The 20,391-nt window shown below is 43.5% G+C and overlaps 1 protein-coding gene across 7 annotated transcripts in view; it reads right to left on the bottom strand.

Annotated features, from left to right (window-relative positions):
• PSD3 (pleckstrin and Sec7 domain containing 3) overlaps positions 1 to 20,391 on the bottom strand; it is a 152,137-nt gene that overhangs the window by 36,696 nt on the left and 95,050 nt on the right. Inside the window, exon 1 of one of the 7 annotated variants that reach the window (XM_079959231.1) lies at positions 14,223 to 14,618. The exons of the other annotated variants lie outside the window; for them this stretch is intronic. Coding sequence (XP_079815357.1) covers positions 14,223 to 14,381 — 159 coding nt within the window. The 5' untranslated portion in view covers positions 14,382 to 14,618. Of the gene's footprint in view, positions 1 to 14,222; positions 14,619 to 20,391 lie in introns of those variants that run through there. 7 annotated transcript variants of the gene reach the window in all.

The raw sequence follows: 20,391 nt of genomic DNA on the forward strand, positions 1-20,391 counted from the left end.
CAATACTGGTTTCATAAAACAGAATGCACACAAAAGAGCTGTATTTAATCTGACTCTGAAAGACCGTGGATACCGACCTGAGGCTCTAAACAATTTCACATGTTTTTAAAGAACATATTCTGACAGCAACAACTCCCTCTTGCTAGAGATACACAAACTTTCTGCCACAGAATCAGCCAGTTTCCTTAACTCCGAGGCAATATAAATCACACAAAGATTGAATGGCCTTTCAGAACACCCTCTCTATTACAAGTCTTCTGTTCAAGGGAATAAACATGCAGATCAAACCATGCGGTCTTAATATGCCAGCAAAATGTATTTATTACAGCTACCATCTGTTTACTACAGGTGCCATCCAGTAGGATGTTGCTGCCATCCAAAAAAACAAACACAAAAGGCCTGTGACTGTCTGTACGACCCTGAGCTCTGTCTGCCCTTGGATGTCCTGGCCATATGCCTGTTTGTGATAGAAGCAGCCTCTTTAATTGAGCCTAGTTTAACGTATGGATACTAAAGCCCCACGTTTCTTCCAAATAACTCAGAGCAGCTTACATATGGTTGCCACACGGTCTACAAGGGTTGGACTTGTTTAGTTAGCAATAGAAGCACTTGGCCATTTACAAAACGTTATAGCGAAATAGATCCTCTGCTCATTTAGATTCAATGGCAGAGAGAAGCACATGTTCAATTATCTCATTAATTCCAACTACAGGATCTCAAATGACACATACCACTGTCTTTCACTCCTAATGATGGAATAAGCACCTCACAACCTGGTCAGTTCAGAATTGGGCTTGAAAACCAAGCTTCCCACACCGCAAGAAAGAAATAAAGAAAGAGATTTATTTATTCCAAGCCATATTCCTGATCTCAATAATATCAACTGCCCTTGGAGCCCCAACTCCACAACCTGCTTCCCACTTATCAGATTGCTGGTAGCAGTGACATTTTCCAGGATACCTGGTGCCTGAAAAGCTGCTGTAGCAGGGTTATAATTATCTCTGCATAGCACCCTTCATCCATAGAACTCAGGGCAGTTCAAGGTACCAGATAAACAGGTGAGCGAGCATGAGGGATGAGTTTCTCAACAATCTGGATTACAATCTGAGATACAATCTGTGAAGATCTCTTGGATCATAATGCTCATCTCAGGACAGAACAAGTATTCTAAGAAGGGTGAGGAAACCTGTAGCTCTCCAGATGCTGTTTGACTGCAACTCCCATCAACCCCAAACAACGTGGCTAATGGTCAGGGATGATGGGAGATGTGGTCTGCAACTTCTAGAGAGTTGCAGGTTCCCCAGTAAGTTGCCAATGTTAGTATTATGAATCAAAAAATTGCAAACTTTAGCAACTTCACTACTCATTACCAACTCCACATAATTATCTTTCATTCAAATAAGTAGGACTTTGCATGGGTTATTATCAGCAACTAAAGAACACATAATTTGTTAGCTGTTAGCCTCAATTTATTGTCCTCTCTCATATCTTACTGCTATGATTTTAAATAATAAACGATTTCACATTATGACTTTTAATTAAATCACTCTAATAAAATGAATACTTTTAAACCATTTAACCAGCACAACCATTAATCTTCACTTGCCCTAAACAGAACCGGATACAGCAATGAAATGGCTATTCAGTCTTCACAAATAGCAGCAGATGATGTAGCTGACAGGAAAAGATGCAAGAAAAACAGTTTACAGACTGGAAGAAAAACAAACATAGAAACAGAAACCCAGTTCTTGATATTGATGCCTTTTTTTTACCTTATTAAACCGAGAGTGGCTATCAACTCAAGACAAAGACATATGACACAGCCTCCCTTGAGGCACAGGTAACTTTGTTCTGTCTTTGACCTGGAAGCAACTGAGTGAACCCATCACACATGATGCAGAAACACAGATGGTGATAAATAAAAGCCAACATCAGAGCAGCAAATCATGAAGACACACTTAAGCACTCCAACCATGCAGACACCTATGAGGGTGGGCACTTCGAGCCCAAAGAGACTTTTAATTATTTATTCTGCATGGCATACAAGAGGGCACTGGTGCAAAATTGGGAGGTTTCAGCGCCAGAACTGCAACAGCCTCAAAATGAAGTATCACACAGCTCCATCGATTAAATCTGCGGCCTTACAGATCAATCAGCTAAAGCTGCAATTGATTAATATCCCAATTAAGCCTATTAAAACTGCATCCCTATTATGGGCATCCTGAGATTCAAATCACATGAAAAGGGTTGTGCACACTGTACTTAAATTAATGAATTAGGCAAATTAATAACTGGATGAAATTTACACTTTGGCAAACTATAGCCACAGAAATATTTAGACCCTGCTATAGAAGCAAGTGGAGAGTACACTAAGGAGGTCTGTTAACATCAGTTTCAATATCGTATAATAAGGATTTCTGGTTTTAAACAGAATGCTTCAAGCTGGATAAAAACAAGCATCAAGAAGGTACTGCATTTACTGTAGTCCTATATGGGGGATAAAGCAGCTCCCCTTATTTAAGTCATGCTCCTACTACTCAAATGTTAATATGGTACCCAGTAATGAGAGCCGACCATCACTCTAGCCTTTGACTTATCTCTAGCATGAGGAAAGCCTGCAGGTCACAACTTGATAGGTGCATCCTTCATATTTACAGAACAGAGGCACTGTGGTCTAAACCACAGAGCCTAGGGCTTGCCGATCAGAAGGTCGGCGGTTCGAATCCCCGCGACAGGGTGAGCTCTCGTTGCTCGGTCCCTGCTCCTGCCAACCTAGCAGTTCGAAAGCACGTCAAAGTGCAAGTAGATAAATAGGTTCCACTCTGGCGGGAAGGTAAACAGCATTTCTGTGAGCTGCTCTGGTTTGCCAGAAGCAGCTTAGTCATGCTGGCCACATGACCTGGAAGCTGTATGGCAAGATGAGTGCCGCAACCCCAGAGTCATCCACGACTGGACCTAACAGTCAGGGGTACTTTTACCTTTAGCCATGTCTGTGGCTGCTGAGAAGCCCTTGTAGGAGAACACCATGCTTAAACTGGCTCTAAATCTACCAAACTCAGATTCTGAAGCAGACTCGCCTGATTCAATCTGGAAGGATCATGACCTGGACCAGGTCACGAGGCAGTCTGAGTGCTGCAGCAGTGCCTCTGTTCCTATAAAACATATTTCTTGTCATGACAGGTAAACCAAACACTCACAGCCTGGAGCGTTTAGCTAGTGCATGGGGCTCCTTGTCACTGCACACTGCAAACCCGTATGAGAGCAGCAGGACTTGATAACATTGCATTGCTCTTAGAAGGAACTACACAGGAACAAAAAACAACAACCCATGGCTGCATTATTAGGGGCAGCCATTCCACCCGAGAACAACAGGTCATTAAAACCCATCACTCCCAGGTGGACTTGTTGCATTGCATTCAAAGCAGGCAGCAGCAAGGAACTCTGCATGCTGGCTGCTCCAGGCTGTGGGTGGCTAGATTACCTGTTTAAACTTTTTTTAAAAGAAATGTATTTTATAGGAAGAGAGGCAGAACAGCAGTCCTTGGACCACCTCATTGAATAGTTTTTTTAAAAAAACTATACCACGGTTTTTTTGCCTTTTGGGTTCTGCACAGCCTGTTTTCCCTAAAAAAACCCATGCAGAACCAAGAAGGAAAGGATTTAGTCTTGTTTTCATGCAGAACTGAGACAGACTGGAATTTCATGGATCGGACCTTCCCTGTTGCCCAGCAGGTGTAGGGTACCCACCCACAGCCCTCAAACATTAACGCAAAACTGCTTCCTTAATGTAAGTGCTAGGCTTAAGGATAATCCACAGTTTGCAAAAAACATGTAGTATCATTGACTTAAGGCTTCTGAGCCCTTAGAAAGATTTGGGGCTACTGGAAATATTTTTGAAGAACACCCTCACCACCCCAGAACCTAACCCTTTGAAAATGAATGCATGTATTTTGAAAAGGGAAGCAGGTTGGAGACTGAGGGTTGAAACCCTGAAGAAAAACCTAACTGCAATCAGACAAGAAAATTAATTATTTTAATTTGAATCTTAAATGGCTGAAATTGCTAGTTGAAACCATAGGAAACAGTTCCTGCTGACAAATGAGTAGGTGGAGTTCTCAAGACCTGGGGAAATGCTGTTGCTGTTTGGAGGGAAAGAGCTGGCTGCTGATCTGCTTTTTGAGCTCCTGTTCCAGGAAGATTACAGGTAAAAATATTACATAGGTGAACATTTATTCATTAATTGCTCAAAAAATTGTTCTCATTGAAGTCCAAGCCACTCTATGAAAAATATGCCTACTACAAAACAGCTACAAATGAATCAGCAACTCTCTGTCGATATCTGTGATGAAACATCGGTTGGATCATGAAACTTTGTTGGAAGAAGCCTTTTGCACGTGGTCAGAGGCTCTCTCTTTTATTACTGATCAGCTCCAGCTAAAATTCCAGCACTGAAAGCAATCTCTAGAGACGGATCTGTGTGAGCACTGGCTCAGATTCAGTTCTGCCATAACAGTGATTTGGGGGCTAAGCAGCAAATTGAACTGAGGTCTCCAAAGATTAAGTCTGGCACCGATCCATTACACAGAGGCAAACCCAGATTTGTCACTGAGTACCTGCTTAATAGTTATGGTATATTCAGTTACATTCACCTTTTGCATTCTGAAGTGTGCACCTAAGATAATGCGTGATATAGCCCACCTGTGAAGCTAAGGCCAGGGTTAGCCAACATGCTGCCCTCCAGAAATTGTGGACTATTAGTCTCATCTTCCCTGATCATTGGCCATACTGCCTGGAGCTGATGGGAGTTGTAGTCCAAAACATCTGGAGGGTATTTATTTGGTTACACTCCAATTAAGGCCAACATTCAGACATGGCTGTATGTGGTCTCTTGGATGCCACCCAATAATATACTTTACTGTCTGAAATGGATCCCAAACCCAACCCACTCACCCACCCTCGGCTAGGGGCAATACTTTAAAAAGTCTTTCTGCCCTATTCAAACAGCAATTCCTACCTTCATCCCCCACCGCCCGCTGCATGGTGTCATCAGAAGTAGGCCCCTCCATGTTGCAGCGTGGCAAGGCACGCAAATCTTAAGACGAAGGAATCCCTGGAGCCATTTCAAACATGGGAGTGGAAAAACAGCAGATTCATGCACAGTCCTGATTGGCACTGAAAGTGAAGGAGTTTTCCATTCTGATCTCCAGTGCAACATGTATTGGGTTTTCGCTGGAGAAAAACCAAGGGATAAAAAAGGATGCTGTGGTGCGCCCACAGAGAATCATGGGCGACAGCAGCTTCCGGTGTTTACCACACATTCAGGCTGTGTGTCACACCAGTCTTTTTTCCATTCGGACTCACTCTCGAAAGCAAAATGCTGAACAGCAGCATCTGTAAACACCTGACAAGGCTAACCAGACAAGCACTTGTAAGTATCCATTGAGGTGAAAGCAGCAAGGGAAATGAAAAGCACAACCAGGTGTGCAGGGAAAGATGAAGATTGAACTAATTATCCCAGCTGTTTATTTGTGGAGAGGAAAATCATTTTGGTAAACAAAAAGCCCAGCCATCCTAAGCCACTGAATGCTGAGGAACTGCTCTGTGGGAGACCCTTTACTTATTAGGTGGCTGGTACCGCAGGAGGCTTTTAAGCCTGCTAAGTCAGCCAAAGGGTCTCTTAAAAAGAAAAGTGATGCTGACTCCATTAAAAAGCAGGAAGAGGAAACCTTGCAAGTCTAAGTTCGCACATAATACTGCTTAGAGACAACCGTCCTTGCTGTGTCCTTTTAAACATTTTTAAAATATATGACGACGAGGGAAATGTGTTATTCCAAAGCCATCTTTGACTTGGGCAAGTCTGTCGAATCAAAGACTGGGGAGTGCATGCTTTGAATATAGAAGGATGCAGGTGCACTTGTGGGCATCTCCAGTTTAAGAAGGAACAGGTAAAGACCCTGTACCTGAGTCCAGAGTTTTGGGTTAAGAAAACAAGTATTGTGATGACCAAGCAGCTTTCCATGGTCCTACAAAGAGGCTCAACTGCATGCCAATCCCCAAGGCTACTAGGGTGTGTGACACCCCCACACCATCAAAATCACTATGCGACTATTCTAACACTCCCTTCCTTCCCTGCCCCTCCACCCCACCTCATCTCCAGGGCAGTCTATAGTATCTGTAAAATCAAATTACAAAGCATTTTCTTTGAATCACTTCAGGCTGCAGGAAGAGGGAACTGCTAGCTGAGTGCTTGTCTAAGTTCAGGGCACAAAAGAACCAGCCTCCAAACTCATTTATTTATTTTTTAAGAAGAAAGCATTTCCCACTCGTGATTACACCACAACCTGTCCTGACTACATCCTTTCAAAGCCGCTGGGGGAAGAGATGAAAACCAGGGGCTGGGGCTGCAAATACTCTGCCCTAAAAAATAATAATAGTAATAACCACATTACCATAAGAAGGATACCCAAATTGTGCATATGTGCATGGGATGAACTGGATCGTATTTGAAGCACAGGAACGTAGCATTCGATTTGAAAAAGTATTATATGTTTTGGACACAATCCAACCGAAGTTGAGCATTCTGAAGTCTCAATGATTTCGGCTGAAATGGACAACTCTTCTGCTGAAATCAATGGATCTTGTTAACTAGAACTTGCACACTGAAACTTCAGTATTTAGAAGGACCTCGGGAGTTCACTCCTTTGTGTGATGATCGGTTTCCATTATTTCTAAAGTGCAATAGTATTTTCCTCTGGCACATACAAACATATGGTTCATAATCTTTCATGGTCTACTGCGGGTGAGCAACACTTTCTTAGGGCTCCTTGGTCATTTTGTGATTAAGAAGTGCTTAATTCAGTAATCTAATATATTAGGTAAAGGGACCCCTGACCATTAGGTCCAGTCGCGGCCGACTCTGGGGTTGCGGCATTCATCTCACTTTATTGGCCGAGGGAGCCGGCGTACAGCTTCCAGGTCGTGTGGCCAGCATGACTAAGCCGCTTCTGGCGAACCAGAGCACCACATGGAAACACTGTTTACCTTCCCGCTGGAGCAGTACCTATTTATCTACTTGCACTTTGACATGCTTTCAATATATATTAGATGGCTCTTTTTTGGCCCAATGGGCAATACCGATATCTTCCCTCACCATGTGGACCAACTTCAGCAGGTGGGCGGGGCCACCCATTTATCAATCATTTGATATCACAATGACATTAGGTGTCTTGTTCACCTGTCAAGTTGGCCTGCAAGGTGTGGGGAGGGGTCTTCTTTGCCTGCACATTCTCTGAGTTATTTTCAAACAAATGGCCTCATGAGCTGATTTGGGCCAAGACTGAGCCACAGGCCAGAGGTTCTCAACCCCTGAGATACCTTATGCTAAATTTGAACAAGTAATCTTCATAAGACTGTAAATCTATTTTTATTTTTTTGCAATAACCCACCAATTCCGTAATTGTTAATACTGTGCACAATTTATTGCAGAATTCAGTGCAAAGTTTATAATCATGGGATAAATAAGATTTCCAGGTTTGTGACCACTGTAAGAGTGCTTCTCGATGGGGGTTTAATATTGCTTATGGGTAATATTACAAATGGGTAAGCAACAGGAAATTATGAACTATTCCCTGGAAAGAGTAAATCCAGATTAAATGAGGGGGAAATATAGGTTAGCATTTGATGACAGTGGCTTCATGTATATGCTGCACAAAACGTGCATGCATGAGGAGCACAGATGCCACAATAAACAACTGTTTGGAAGCACCCAAAAACTTATCAAGCCGCCTTTCTAGTTTCTGAGATTTTACCTGTCGTTGCCCATTTAATGTCAAAGCTCCATCTGGCTCTATCAGAAGACAGCGTGAGGCGGCTGCTTCAGGCAGCTGATTTTGGGTGTCATGAAAGGGCAGCCAGTTGTTAGCTGTTTAATGTATTATTGCCAAAATGTGTTGAGGTGCAAAGTATCTTGGGCATGCAATGTAAAAGGATCCTGTATCAAATTATATTTCTTGTGGAGTTTTGCACCAACCAGAGCGCCTTTGTTTTGATGAGTCCCTTTAAAAAGTGATGCATGGAATAAGAAGTGTCCATCTATCGCCACTGCTGACTAAAAACTGGAATTGTTAAATCTCATCCCACAATGGCTGAGGGTTACAAGGACAGGCTAGTTAAAAAGATCTGAGTGACTAACAGAGCAGACCTTGCACCAAGAGCTGCAGCAAAAGGGAGGGGAGAAAGGAGCACTATTACACTTAACAACACCAGCTGGTGAGTTTTATAAAGCAATGACTGACTGGCAAGAAGAAGAGCTGGGCTTTAGCCTGCAAAGCTTTTATGTTTATGTTTGATTGATGACGTACCAGTCTAGGGATTAGCTTCTTGCAGTTCAAAATCCTGAACTGCAATACTTTTAAACAATGCCAGCTTTGTTTCGTTCCTACTTGTGATTGACTGCTGTACACCGAGAATGAAACTCAAGCTAGCATATAACTCGGCATGAACTAAATCTGCTCCATGTGGGAGAAAATAGACTTATTTAGTGTGCAACACCTCTCTCTCTCTCTCTCTCTCTCTCTCACACACACACACACACACAGAGAGAGAGAGAGAGAGACGCATACAACTGACTAGGCAATTTGTTGTCCATGTTAGCTTTGGATTAGCTAAACTAAGCCTAAATATCTCTCTCTCTCTCTCTCTCTCTCTCTCTCTCTCTCTGTGTGTGTGTGTGTGTGTGTGTGATGTTTTGGCATTTTGAAATGGGATGAGTAGGAGTTGGGACAGCTGGCGTCCGTTCTTAGCTCCACCCCTGAGTCACTGTGTGGTAATAGGCATGTTCGAGTCATATAAAAAACAGCAACGGCTATACTAATGAAATTGTATGCTTTGAAGATGAAATCTGCAGTAGAACCTTACATCTATCCTGGATTGTCATGGCAAGACTGCTAACTGGCCACAATTTCACCCTCCTGGCCAGAATAAGAGGGTGTAAAACCTAAAAGAAGAGATCCACCATTGGGTGGTTTTGTTATTTTCCATAAGATATGTTTCCCTTCCCGTCAAAATAAATAAATAAATAGGCTCTTCAAAGGCACACTTTGCCATTACATTTTAAAAGCTGCTCCCCTAGGGGGAAACCGCACTTTGCAAAGCCTCAAATTGGATTAGACCTTAGATCCTTAACAAGCAAAATCAACTGCCTCACTCAGGAAAATGCATTCTGTGCATTCTCACAATCATTATGCCAGAGGTGCCAAAGAATTTTAGGAAACCAGAAACTCTGGAACAAAATGCAGCAGCCTTGTAGGCAGGGCAGCAGAGAATGGGGGTGCACTTGTGGATTTGCATTTCATCATTACTCCCTCAAATAATGAACTTGGTGTCCCCATGCCAACAGGAATGAAGACAACCCAGCCACTGAGAAACAAGGAGGAGGCATCACCATGTCTGGGAATAGTAGAACCCCAGTCTACAAAATCACAAAAAAACCAAAAGCAGACCCTTTAAAAACAACCCCAATGGGGACAAACTCCCCCTCACCATGTCCCAAACAGCTCAATGGGGACTCAAAATGCCCATGGTCGCCAAGATCCATGGAATGTTGTCTGCCAACTGGAAAAGGAAAAGCAGTAAAGCAGGGTGGGAGGAGATGATAACCTGGCTTGCTTGAGCACCAAATAGCTTGAAGTATCCCAGAGGAAGAAATGGATGGATGGTTCTGTAAACAGGAGCAGTGCTGTTAGGGGAAGTGATCCCATTTGTCCACTTATAGTTCTCTCTCCCTCCCCACCACCGCCCCAATGTGTTCCAATGGATATAGCACTCAAGAGATTTGACAACTTAAGGTATTTGGTCTCAACCAGAACTGTGGGCTTTTTACAGCTTCTTAAACTATCTCCTTGTGCAATTTCAATTTACCAGCTCCGTGCAATGAGGAATGAATTAAATCTTGAATAGCATTTTGCACTAAAAGCCCTATAGAAATGCTAACAGATATCTATAAATAACTTCTGTTTTGTGTGTTGAAGAAAGCAATTAAAGAAGAAGAAGAAGAAGAAGAAGAAGAAGAAGAAGAAGAAGAAGAAGAAGAAGAAGAAGAAGAAGAAGCTGCTAAAGCTAAATCTTTAGTTCTGGGGGGCTGGGGTAGAAGGGGAAGAGTTTGAAGCAAAACTGGATAATCTCATTTCTGATTTCATAATCTCACATCTTCTTCCTACTATGGCTGAGAGGGGCATTTTCCACTGTATTCCAGAAAACAGCATCTGGGCAGCTTGTTTCCATCTCAGTGTGACTTCATTGGATTACTGAGATGTAACATGTCACTCACCAGCCTAATATATTTTGTCTAAAGCAGAGCCCAACTCAAAAATAATTAAGGGTAAATTAAGATGGTATGAATTTGCTGAACAAATTTTTAAATGGAATACAAAAAAGGAAGGTGTGAGGAAGTCATGAAAATAAGTAAATGAGTGGTAAGATATTAGAAAGAGGGATTTTTTTTTCTTTTCTTTTTTACGTTAAATTTTGGTCTTTGTACTTTCTTTGTGTGTTTTTTTGTTTACTGTTTATTGTTCTGTAACCTTTTTCTTTTTGTTAAAAACTTAATAAATATTATTCAAAAAAATAATAAAAAAAATAAAGCAGAGCCCAACTCCCACAACGGCCACCACTTTAAAGAGTCTTGTTGTACTATTTCATTTCCTGCCCTCATCTATATGCTCCCTCAGGGTGCAACCCAAAGAATGGTGCTTCACCTGGAGCATGACAGGGCTGCTCCTGCCCTCCCTCCCACCCTTCTGAGGAGCAACACCTTCAACTAGTACTACCCTGCTTGCTAAGGGCTCACTATAAACCAGTAAATGCACTTCATTAGAATGGGTAGGTGGTTGGTCTGTGTACGTAGGGAGTCTCACAAAGGACACTGCAATGTGTCAGCATATGCCTCTGCAGGACTGCTGAGTATTTGAGTGGACAGGCTTTGCCCTCATCACAACAGTACTCCCACTTTTAGACCACCCACTAAACTGGGCAGCCGCTATTCATTTATATGGGAGAAGAGTGCATTAGGATAATTCGCAGCTCCAGCGACTGAGATCTGGGGCTCTCCTGCTTGTTATGAACATTTGCCTGCAACAAGAGTCCACTTACTCACAGCCCTTAGCCTACAGCTTTTGGGAGGGTTGGAGAAGAGTTGGTGGAGGCTCTCTCCTAAGACAAGGTTTCCCAGAATATATTAGGCATCTCCTTGCACCATTAGCTTCAGGGATTTACTCCTGCTCACTCTCTCCACTCAGTTTGTCCACGTTCTAGTTACTCACTGAAATAATAGGGAGAGTGATATAAATGGACCACATGGGTGGGGGCAGGAGAGAAACTAAGTCACTCAGTGGTTAAATGACTTTCACAAGAATATGCTGAAGGTCATTCTGTTGTCTCTTTTCCTGGCTGACCCTCCATTGCTTTTTTACTTAGTGCTGTGCCTAATTCAATGTTTACGCTTTACCTTTTTATTGTATGTCAAATATTTTTGATAATATTCTGTATAGGGTTAACAACAACAACAAAAGAGAGAGATTGATTCCATAAATGAGAGACCTAGCCCTCAAATGGGATTAGGTCTGGGATTAGAAGTGGCTGGGGAAACTCAGCCAGATGGGCAGGGTATAAATAATAAATTATTATTATTATTATTATTACTATACACACACACAAATAATTTCACTAAATTCAGCTGGGGGACTGAGATGCATAAAGAAACTCTTCGAAGGCCTGGCTCACACAAGCACATCTACATTCCTTGAACGCTTGTTTCTCATTACGGCTAAAGTAGGTTCTAGGGCAGGGGTAGGCAACCTAAGACCCGGGGGCCGGATGCAGCCCAATCGCCTTCTCAATCCAACTCGTGGACAGTCCGGGAATCAGCATGTTTTTACGCAAGTAGAATGTGTCATTTTATTTAAAATGCATCTCTGGGTTATTTGTGGGACATGGGAATTCATTCATTCCCTCCCCCAAAAAATATAGTCCAGCCCACCACATGGTCTGAGGGACGGAGGACCGGCCCATGGCTGAAAAAGGTTGCTGACCCCTGTTCTAGGGTATTGGTCTTCAAGTGGTGGGCTGGCTGGGACCCACTATGAAATCATTGCCAGATCCAGTGTGGGTTGCAATAGCAGCACTTCTGCCCTATAAATATATGGCAAAAGGGAGAGAGAGAGAAAAGACATGGGTCCCCAAATGCATGTCTGGGTTAAAGGTAAGTCCCAGGTCCAAAAAGGTGGAAGACTACTTCTCAAGACTACAAAAAGTTCTCCCGCAATATAGCTGTTCACCTTTAATGTGTTACCCAATCCTCTTGGTGACTATGAGCCATCACGGTCAAGTCTACAAACTGCCTCAGTTCGAAAGTATCATGATTGAGCCAACTTGGGCTGAGTAAACTCTCATGTGTTAATATGGTAAACGAATAAGCATGTATGAACTGGCTTTAGGTTACAACCAGTAGAGAACTGAGAATTAGTAATTTCAGTCTACCAGAGGCTCACAGGAAAAGGGGGTAGGGCACTTGTTTTATGATAGTATATTGGGGGAAAGAAACAGAGAAAGCTGCCTTATAGCCTCAGATCTTAGCTCAGTGTTGTCTATGCTGCCCGAGCAAAGCCCTTCATTCAGACAGGTGCCTTCTCCAGCTAAGGATCTAAGTGGAGACCTTTTGCATGAAAAGTATGTGCACGGTCACTGAGCTGTGGCCCTTCCCCTGGGGATGCCCCTCGTGACTAATCATGATCATAACATGCTTAGTAGCACACCAGCTCAGCAATGTTATATTTATGTATACACCTCTCCATGCGTTCGGCAACGGTTATCAGCAAAAATGCTAGGGTTTCATTATATCGTTCATTTGCTGCAAACCAGCTAGATCTCGCCGCAGGAGGCAAACACCAACTGAGAGGTTTTATTGTTTTTTTCCCACAATGGCATTCCTTTGGGGGGTGGGGAGGACCTGAATGAAACCGAACCTATATAAAAGTGTGTGCAACCTTGAAGATTCCAGTCCTGCCCCTTCCCTGCAAAGGGGCAAGAAAGCTTAAATGTCTGCCTTGAAGAATCACAACAGGATGGTCGCAAGTTTAAAGATCCTTGCTAAGTCCACATGATTTTGGCATGCCCGCCCACCCTCCCCACCCATACTGGTGAGGTTCTCATGCAGATGGATATTTCGAACCTAGCACCCTGAAGGCAACATGATGCAAGAGGGAAGTAGAACAGGGAAAGGAAACATGTGCAAAAGCACCAAGTGTATACAGGTATAACAGTAGCAGCATTTACATCTGAATTCCAATACTGCAGATTTACTGGGGGCGTGTTTTAAAATTTTATTTTTTTACCACCCTCCTTTATAAAAGGCTACCGTACTTCCTGATGTGCATGCTAGTGGAAAAACATTGCCATTATGTGTTGCAACAGGAGGAAAGAGACAGAGAGGGCAATGGGTAAATTTGTGCTCAATCATGCCCACATGCAGATACCCAGACAAGGCTACACAATGTTGCTTTTAAAACAACAACAACAACAACATCAGCAGAACAGAACGCAATACGACAGTTTAAAGGCACTCCAAACAGCTCCTAAAGCAGGTGGCTGGAGCCAGCTGGATACAGTACTGTCTACGGTGACAAACCAAGTACACAGATGACAATTTAAGGGGGGGGGGGAATGCCATGCACACAAACACAGAGAGAAATGTAATAATGAATATTTCATTGCAATATTTAGCCATGCATTTTAAAAAACATCACCTGAATCATGCAAGCAACCCACACAGACACACACTAAGGGAGAAGGGAAATGCAATCAGCATGGAGAGCATTTCTGTCTAGAAATTGCAAGGTAGATCTTTCCCTTTCAGCTCCACCACCACCCCATGTAACACAGGTAAATGGCCAAAGAGAAAAACACCGGCTGGATTGGATCGGCTACCAAGTTGGCAGCATTGACCCAGCTCCATGAAGAGACATTCTCTGAAAGTCTATCAAATCCATCCAGCACCTACCTTCAATCTGGGATTTGTCCCTCCACCCCCACCTGCCAGCTCATTTCTTCCCCACGGTATTTTGTAAGAAATAAAAGGCACTATCAACCAAAGACTCAAGGGCAGCGTCCCCTTTTCAGGACTGCCAGAAATGTTGTGGAGATTTATATGCAATGTTGCATCCATTTACCTTGGCTTCTTTAGCAGAAAACTCCGTGGAGTTGGAAATTTTCATGGACTTTGAGCGGTGAGTTTGCCGCCAGACTGGGTCCTCTCGCGGGTATTTCACCGAACCTGTAGCTCTCACTCGGACCTTGCTGGTGCTCTGGACACTATTAACTCCAATCATTTCCACAAAGTAAATAAATATTCTCTCTCTCTCTCCTGTATATATATATTATATATATATATATGAAGCGGGGGGCAGAAGAGGAGAAATAAACCACACTTCACAAATTCTCTTCAAGGTAGTTTAGAAGGAGAGGAATCTCTGTGGAGCCTAAGCTGCAGCAATCAGTGTTTGCTTAAAAATGCACCAAGCTGGTCCCCCACTACCAGCCACCACACACATACACACAGAGAGCATCTTCAACTACACTGTTTTGAGGCAGCGTGATTGTTCCAGGCAATGCCTACGTCACTGGCTGCAAAATATAAAAGGGTGGAAACCCCACCCCTACTCACTACCCTGCTGCTCAGCACATATCGCCATCCTTTCCCAATACACACACACACACACACACACACACACACAGGGGGGGGTGCATTCTCCAGTGCGGCTCAAGGGTATCAGTTTCAAAGAGCGGAACAGATGGCAAAAGGCCAAGCAAAAAAGCAATTCATTTCTGACTGCAGACAGGCAACACTTGTATTCCAGCCATACCATGTCAAAGTGCATTAAGCTGGGTGCAATAAAATTAAGACGGCACAAATAAAAGACTGCCCCAAAGGATACGAGCCTGCCAGGTAGCCGCTGCTTCGAAAAGAAAATTGGGGTGGGGTGGGAGCTAAATGGATTGCAAAACATCTTAGGAAAGACAAGCATGTAAAAAAAAGATGCTGCTTTTTCACAAGGTGGTCTGCAGACACTAGCTTCAATTACAAGTGGGATTTACTGGGCAGCCCTGTGCATTTATACACAGAAGCACTTGGTAGCTGTGATATGGTACTGGGAATCAAGAAATCCCCCATTCAGATCTTGCCTCTCCTTAACGCAAGCTTCTCTCTGCCAGCTCCACACCTACAACTAGGATTACCAGGGCAATATATGCTCCCAGGTAATTTGTGAATAGGTTTGCAGATTTAGAACTTGTGTCTCAATTCAAGTTTTTTTTTGGGGGGGTGGGGGGGTAGGAAGAGGCATTAATGGCTCACATACATGCTCATTCTCAATTTTCGGATTCATTAACTGAGACACAAGGTCACACAGCTCAGTAGCAAAACCCCACTGTCCCAGCTTTGGCAGCGAAGGCTGGTATGTGAACCTTTGTTCCCAAAATAACTAGTGGAAGAGGCTTAAAAAGTGTGGCCAGTTCTGCCTTCAAATCAGCACAAGTGAACAAAAAGGCAGAGGCTATGATGGTATTCCAAGTCCTGGATCTGTTTCGCCAACTAAAGCAGCCCGTAAACCGCTGCACAAGAGGAGTGGGTTTTTTGCCCAAACAGTGTTTCAAACGGCGTAAGGGGAAGTAAGCTCCATATAAGGGAACGGTGGTGCTTACCTAAAGGCTACGAAGTCCAACCCCCACCCCACCCCCCAAATCATTTCTAGCTCCTGGAGACCCAGAACACAGCAGATTGCATGTAACCATAGCAACCAAGCTCAGATGAGAACTGATCCCTAGTACGTTGGCACACAGGGGGAGTATCAGCTGGTAGCACTGGCTGGAGAAGGTAAAGACAAAAGTTGAACTGCATATGACTGAGGATGCCAGGAAGGGCACACATACGCCAACTGTTCCAATTTACCAGGCACAGTTCCCTAATAGCTAGATCTATTGTTATATCTATCTAATAACACACACACACACACACACACACACACACACTCCTTCAGATGAATCTACAACTACCAGGTATTTATGAACACTGCCCACCATCACTTACAAAGTTTACTGAACCATCAGTATACAAAACTCCTTCATAAATTGCTGCATTCTGCACATTCTCTCAAGTTAGGAACTATCCTTGTTGCATGAGCTAAGAGAAAGATTATGCTGAAGTGTGAGCAGTCTCCAGTGTTTCATGAAGGCTATGCATATTGACCAGAGAAACACTCTTGAGATATACACCGTATTGACCACAAAATGTGCATATTGAGCACTGAAATGTACAAAATGCAGACGAGATAGGCACATTTTCATGTTATCACAACATTCTAAACCAACACCACATCCCCCCCCCCACAATAAATGGCAAATGACTCTTGTCCACCCTGCTATATGTTGAGGTTTATCCAGTAATATTTTCCCCCAGTGCCTTCTGAAGCAGAGTATTAGCAATCCAGTTTCCTTTTTAAATGAAGTCATTTAATAGAATGTTTTCTCTCACAATGCACTTGATTTGCACTTATTACAATGCATTTAGCAACAATTGCCACCTGAGGAGGCAGCTATCAGGTGGAAGGGAAGGGGTATATTGGCATTTTGTTCCTGTGTGTCTGCATATACAACTATGTGCACTAAGAGTCAAAATATATTCCCGCTCCCCCATCTGGGGTTTTCAATTCTAGTGACCCTGGGGAAGGATATGAAGCCCAAGGAAATCATTTAAAAGATTTTAAATTAATCAAACAGTGCACACAGAAGACTAATTAAAGGCCATGATTTACCAAGGACATTTTATATACAGTGGTACCTCGGGTTAAGTACTTAATTTGTTCCGGAGGTCCGTTCTTAACCTGAAACTGTTCTTAACCTGAAGCACCACTTTAGCTAATGGGGCCTCCTGCTGCCACTGCGCCACTGGAGCATGATTTCTGTTCTCATCCTGAAGCAAAGTTCTTAACCTGACGCACTATTTCTGAGTTAGTGGAGTCTGTAACCTGAAGCGTATGTAACCTGAGGTACCACTGTATACATTGGGGGTAATTTAAGATGAGCAGTACATAACAGCTAGTTATTGTGCATATTCACCACAGCTCCTGGATAATGTGCACATAATCAGTCTATGAAGAGAACTGTGCATATTTCCAGGTAAACGTACGTAATCCGCAAACAGCAGAGGCCATATTTTTATCTGCTAGGCAGGTACTGAAACTTTGTCAGTGCCTTTTAAAACACTGGTGTGTGGTTGGGGCGGGGGGAGGTTTACTGAGTTCTGATGTTTTTATGTGAAGCTGCTGCCAGCACTGCCATCATCAGCACACGACTTTTCCACCTCAGTGGTGAATGTTTAAGTTCAGTTACCTTATTATGCTGGCACCCCTGGGATATGACAGGGTTACTTTAAAGAGTAGGGGAAAGTTTTCCACAATCACTGTAACAACAGAAACCGATGTGGAGCTATGAAAAATTAAAAGGCAGGTCCTTTTGAAAGTGGCTAAGAGCTTTGTCCTAGAGAACACAAGCTTAACAGGTTGCCTAAATGCTTCTTTGCAGCCTCATCAACAGATTCTCTGCTTTGCACAGTTTGGGGACTTCATTGCACCTCTGCCTGCTGCTCTGACAAATATAAAAATAAGAATAATACAGTAGCAGCAGCAGATAAAACTTCAGAAACTTTCTTGCCTCCTCATTTTCTGTGTTAGTAAAAACCAGTCTTGACAATGCCCGTGAAAAAATGGTGTGCATCCACTTTGGAAGAAGCACAAATACCAAACCAAAGCTGCCCCATTTGGAGGTATGTGGATGTCCTTGGAGCAGTCTTAAAGTGAAGGTTGATCCCAAAGCTTCAGACCAACTACAACACTTTGTAAGGTCCTGGAGGAGCTGTCAGTTTCAAGAGTGTGCCTTCACAGCAAGCAGTACATGCTTATGCCAACACAGTGCAAGGAGGAACAGCTCTGAGGGCACATATCAGTGTGTTTGTCAGAAGAGAAGAAAAGTAAAAGCTATACTAAAAACAAAACAAAGGGACGCGGCTGGCGCTGTGGGTAAAACCTCAGTGCCTAGGACTTGCTGATCACAAGGTCGGCGGTTCGAATCCCCGCGGCGGGGTGAGCTCCCGTCATTCGGTCCCAGCTCCTGCCCACCTAGCAGTTCGAAAGCACCCCTAAGTGCAAGTAGATAAATAGGTACCGCTTTATAGCGGGAAGGTAAACGGCGTTTCCGTGTGTGGCGCTGGTGCTGGCTCGCCAGATGCTGCTTAGTCACGCTGGCCACGTGACCTGGAAGTGTCTGCGGGCAGCGCCGGCTCCCGGCTTCTTGAGCGAGATGACCACGCAACCCTAGAGTCGGACACGATTGGCCCGTACGGGCAGGGGTACCTTTACCCTTTTTACCTTAAAAACAAAACAAAATAAAATGGCTGGGAGTGAAGATAACGCCACAAGCAATGACCCTGTTGCCCCAAGGGTCCTTTTGGTGCGGGGCTTGCCACAATTAAAATGGAGTAAATGTTTATCATTCCTTTGGCCTGTAAAAGCGAGATAAGCGCCGCAACCCCACAGTCGTTCGCGACTGGACTTAATTGCCAGGGGTCCCTTTACCTTTTTAAATGCTTATCAGAGACATTTATGCTTATGTTATATTCAGATAGAATACTTTTAAAAGCATGTATTCTATCCTCCTATTTTTAATTGTTAAGTAAACTGTATTTTAAACCCAGTTGGATTAAAAACTTAAGTTATGAGCTGTGCAGAGCAGTGTATGCTGACCCTGATGATAAGAAACAGTTCAAGCCTTAGCAACTGCATGACAACCATACTGAAACATTTGTGTGTGAGAGTGGAATGAATTGTTTTCTTCCTAAGCAAAGGCTAAGGAGCAAAATGAGCAGGTTTGGCCAAGCAGATGTGCAAGGACTGATTTGGGCTTTGCTGCTAACTTTGAACCTACATAAATGGAAGTTTCCATGCACATCAAAAGGACAAATATTGAGACAATAATAATTATAGCAATGAATTTTGACAAAGCTAACGTTACTTTTTCAACCCAATGGCATTTTAGATCCTGTGGGATGGAACTTCCATTTTCCATGTTTATATAAAGGCAGGACTGTCTCAGTGCCAATTTGGAGGCACCAATTTGGAGAAGGCTATCACAGCATAATCCGAAGAGGCAACATGTGTCTGCAGCACTCACCTTTTCCCTCTTTGTGTTTGTTACAGGATGCTTAGCCCAGGCCATTGACAGGTGGATGGGTGTGAGTATACCCCATCTTTTGTGTGTATGAATTTAGGACTAGTGTACAAGGTAGGGCGGGGACGCAGGTTAAACCACAGAGCCTAGGACTTGCCGATCAGAAGGTCGGCGGTTCAAATCCCCATGACGGGGTGAGCTCCTGTTGCTCAGTCCCTGCTCCTGCCAACCTAGCAGTTCAAAAGCACATCAAAGTGCAAGTAGATAAATAGGTACCACTCCGGCGGGAAGGTAAACCGCGTTTCCGTGTGCTGCTCTGGTTCGCCAGAACTGGCTTAGTCATGCTGGCCACATGACCTGGAAGCTGTACGCCAGCTCCCTCGGCCAATAAAGTGAGATGAGCGCCGCAACCCCAAAGTCAGCCACGAGTGGACCTAATGGTCAGGGGTCCCTTTACCTTTACCTTACAAGGTAGGGCAATATCTTTACTCCTATCTCCCCTTTTCCCCAGAGTCAATCTCCACGAGGGAGAGAACACCTTGCTATGGAAACATGTGTTTAGGAAATAAAGCTTTAGAACTTTCATTTTCAATCTGGTTGTTTGTCAATCCCTGGACTCTCCAGGCAGAGCTGGGAAATACTTCCTGCCTGAAACCCTGGCAGTCAGTGTCAACAATACTGCGTCAGATAGTCTGACTTGGTATAAGGCAGCTTCCAATCATCCCGCAAGTAACCAAGGACAGGGAGCGCAATAAACTCTGTCTTAGTAGAAATGTTGAATCAGGATAGATGTCACCTGTCAGGCTGTTGTTGAATGGGAAGTTAGCCAGCTGGCCAGTTTCTTTTCCTCTTGCAAGCAAGCAGTAAGGACTAGGGGATCCTATATATGAATTTTGTCAGGGAGTTTTCATTTCTCTCCTTTTCAGGCTTTATCAACCAACACTAAGGATTGGTAAGTTCAGGACAAAAGAGGAAAACTGCTTTGACCTTGAACAAAACTGAGTGTTCTTTTTTGTTTCTTTCCCTTCCTTCTCTTTCCCTGAAGACCTACATTGGCTGAATCACATTCCAGTTTCCTCATATCCAAACAGCACCATCTTTCCTCCTTAGATGTCCTTC

Source organism: Podarcis cretensis, assembly GCF_951804945.1.
Source record: "Podarcis cretensis genome assembly, chromosome: 17".
Lineage (NCBI taxonomy): Eukaryota > Metazoa > Chordata > Lepidosauria > Squamata > Lacertidae > Podarcis > Podarcis cretensis.